The sequence below is a fragment of the Perkinsus marinus genome (genome assembly GCF_000006405.1).
Source record: "Perkinsus marinus ATCC 50983 genomic scaffold scf_1104296951554, whole genome shotgun sequence".
Classification (NCBI taxonomy): Eukaryota; Perkinsozoa; order Perkinsida; family Perkinsidae; genus Perkinsus; species Perkinsus marinus.
Genome location: NW_003209237.1, coordinates 1 through 1,023, shown reverse-complemented (window position 1 = coordinate 1,023; position 1,023 = coordinate 1). Strand labels below are relative to the sequence as shown.

At 44.7% G+C, this 1,023-nt stretch overlaps 1 protein-coding gene across 1 annotated transcript; it reads right to left on the bottom strand.

Moving 5' to 3' along the window:
- Window positions 1-43: 43 nt before the first annotated feature.
- On the bottom strand, window positions 44-759 carry Pmar_PMAR010784 (cak1, putative; the record flags this gene model as incomplete). The annotated part of the gene is made up of 4 exons (XM_002777514.1): window positions 44-111; window positions 160-289; window positions 516-616; window positions 664-759. Coding segments are annotated over 4 exons (395 nt in total), but the record flags the coding sequence as incomplete, so codon positions are not given.
- Between the last annotated feature and the right edge of the window lie 264 nt (window positions 760-1,023).

Genomic DNA, 1,023 nt, shown 5'->3' with positions numbered 1-1,023 from the left:
TGCCAGATGACAGATCCCGATGACGACAGACATCATGAGAGCTTCACGCCGACACTATTTGGTATACCATAGCCTTAATACATGGTAAAGATAAAGTAACATTCCTCGAACCTGAAAATTACCATTCCTGAAACGCTTCGCTCCGCTAAAATAATTTACTTAGGACTTTCTTCAGATCACAATGCATGAACTTCATGACCAATGACAATTGAGGTTGTTTGTGCCTAGGGGTTGCCGTAGATGCCGACTCCTCAGCTGATGCCTCATCCTCGTTAATTGATGCGAAAACCTACTACGATGACTTCCTTCAGGAGAACACCTGTAGGGTATAATAGCGAGTCTCAAAAACATGATCATATTCAGGTATTCAGCTTAGCCTCCAACATTGGCAATCATGGTTGAATGAAAGAGCAACTCTTCCATGTATCAGGCAAACTCTGCAGAATTCTGATGCCCCGAGGAGCAAATGGTCTACATTTTCGTGGCGCGCGACAAAATGACCGTAGGATTATTACATCGACCAACGACATGACATTCTCGCTGTGAACAGCTTTCATGACCTTCATCTCCCTGATACACGTAAAGTGTATTCCTCCAATGCCACCACCACTTGTCCCTGCACGCATGCACATCTCGTCATCTTTTCCCTCCCAACCCGCTCACCAGCCGATGCTGCTGCCGTCTTCAGCCTCTTTATTGCGACATCCTCGCCATTGGAGAGGTCCTTGGCCAAGAACACCTTACCGTACGTTCCCTCACCTACTCGTCAATTTAACTCTCAGCGGAGCGAAGCATAATATTCATACTGATGAACTTTTCTATTCGATATCTCTTCCTCCCCCGCAACTCGTGATGATGGTGATCCTCCGTTACCATCACAATGACAAATACCTACAAATCAAAAATCTGATACTCCAACTGTTAACGCAACACAGTAGGACCAACTACATCGTACCAATTGCTAATTACGAACTTCAACAACAACAACAACAACAACAACAACAACAACAACAACATCAGCTA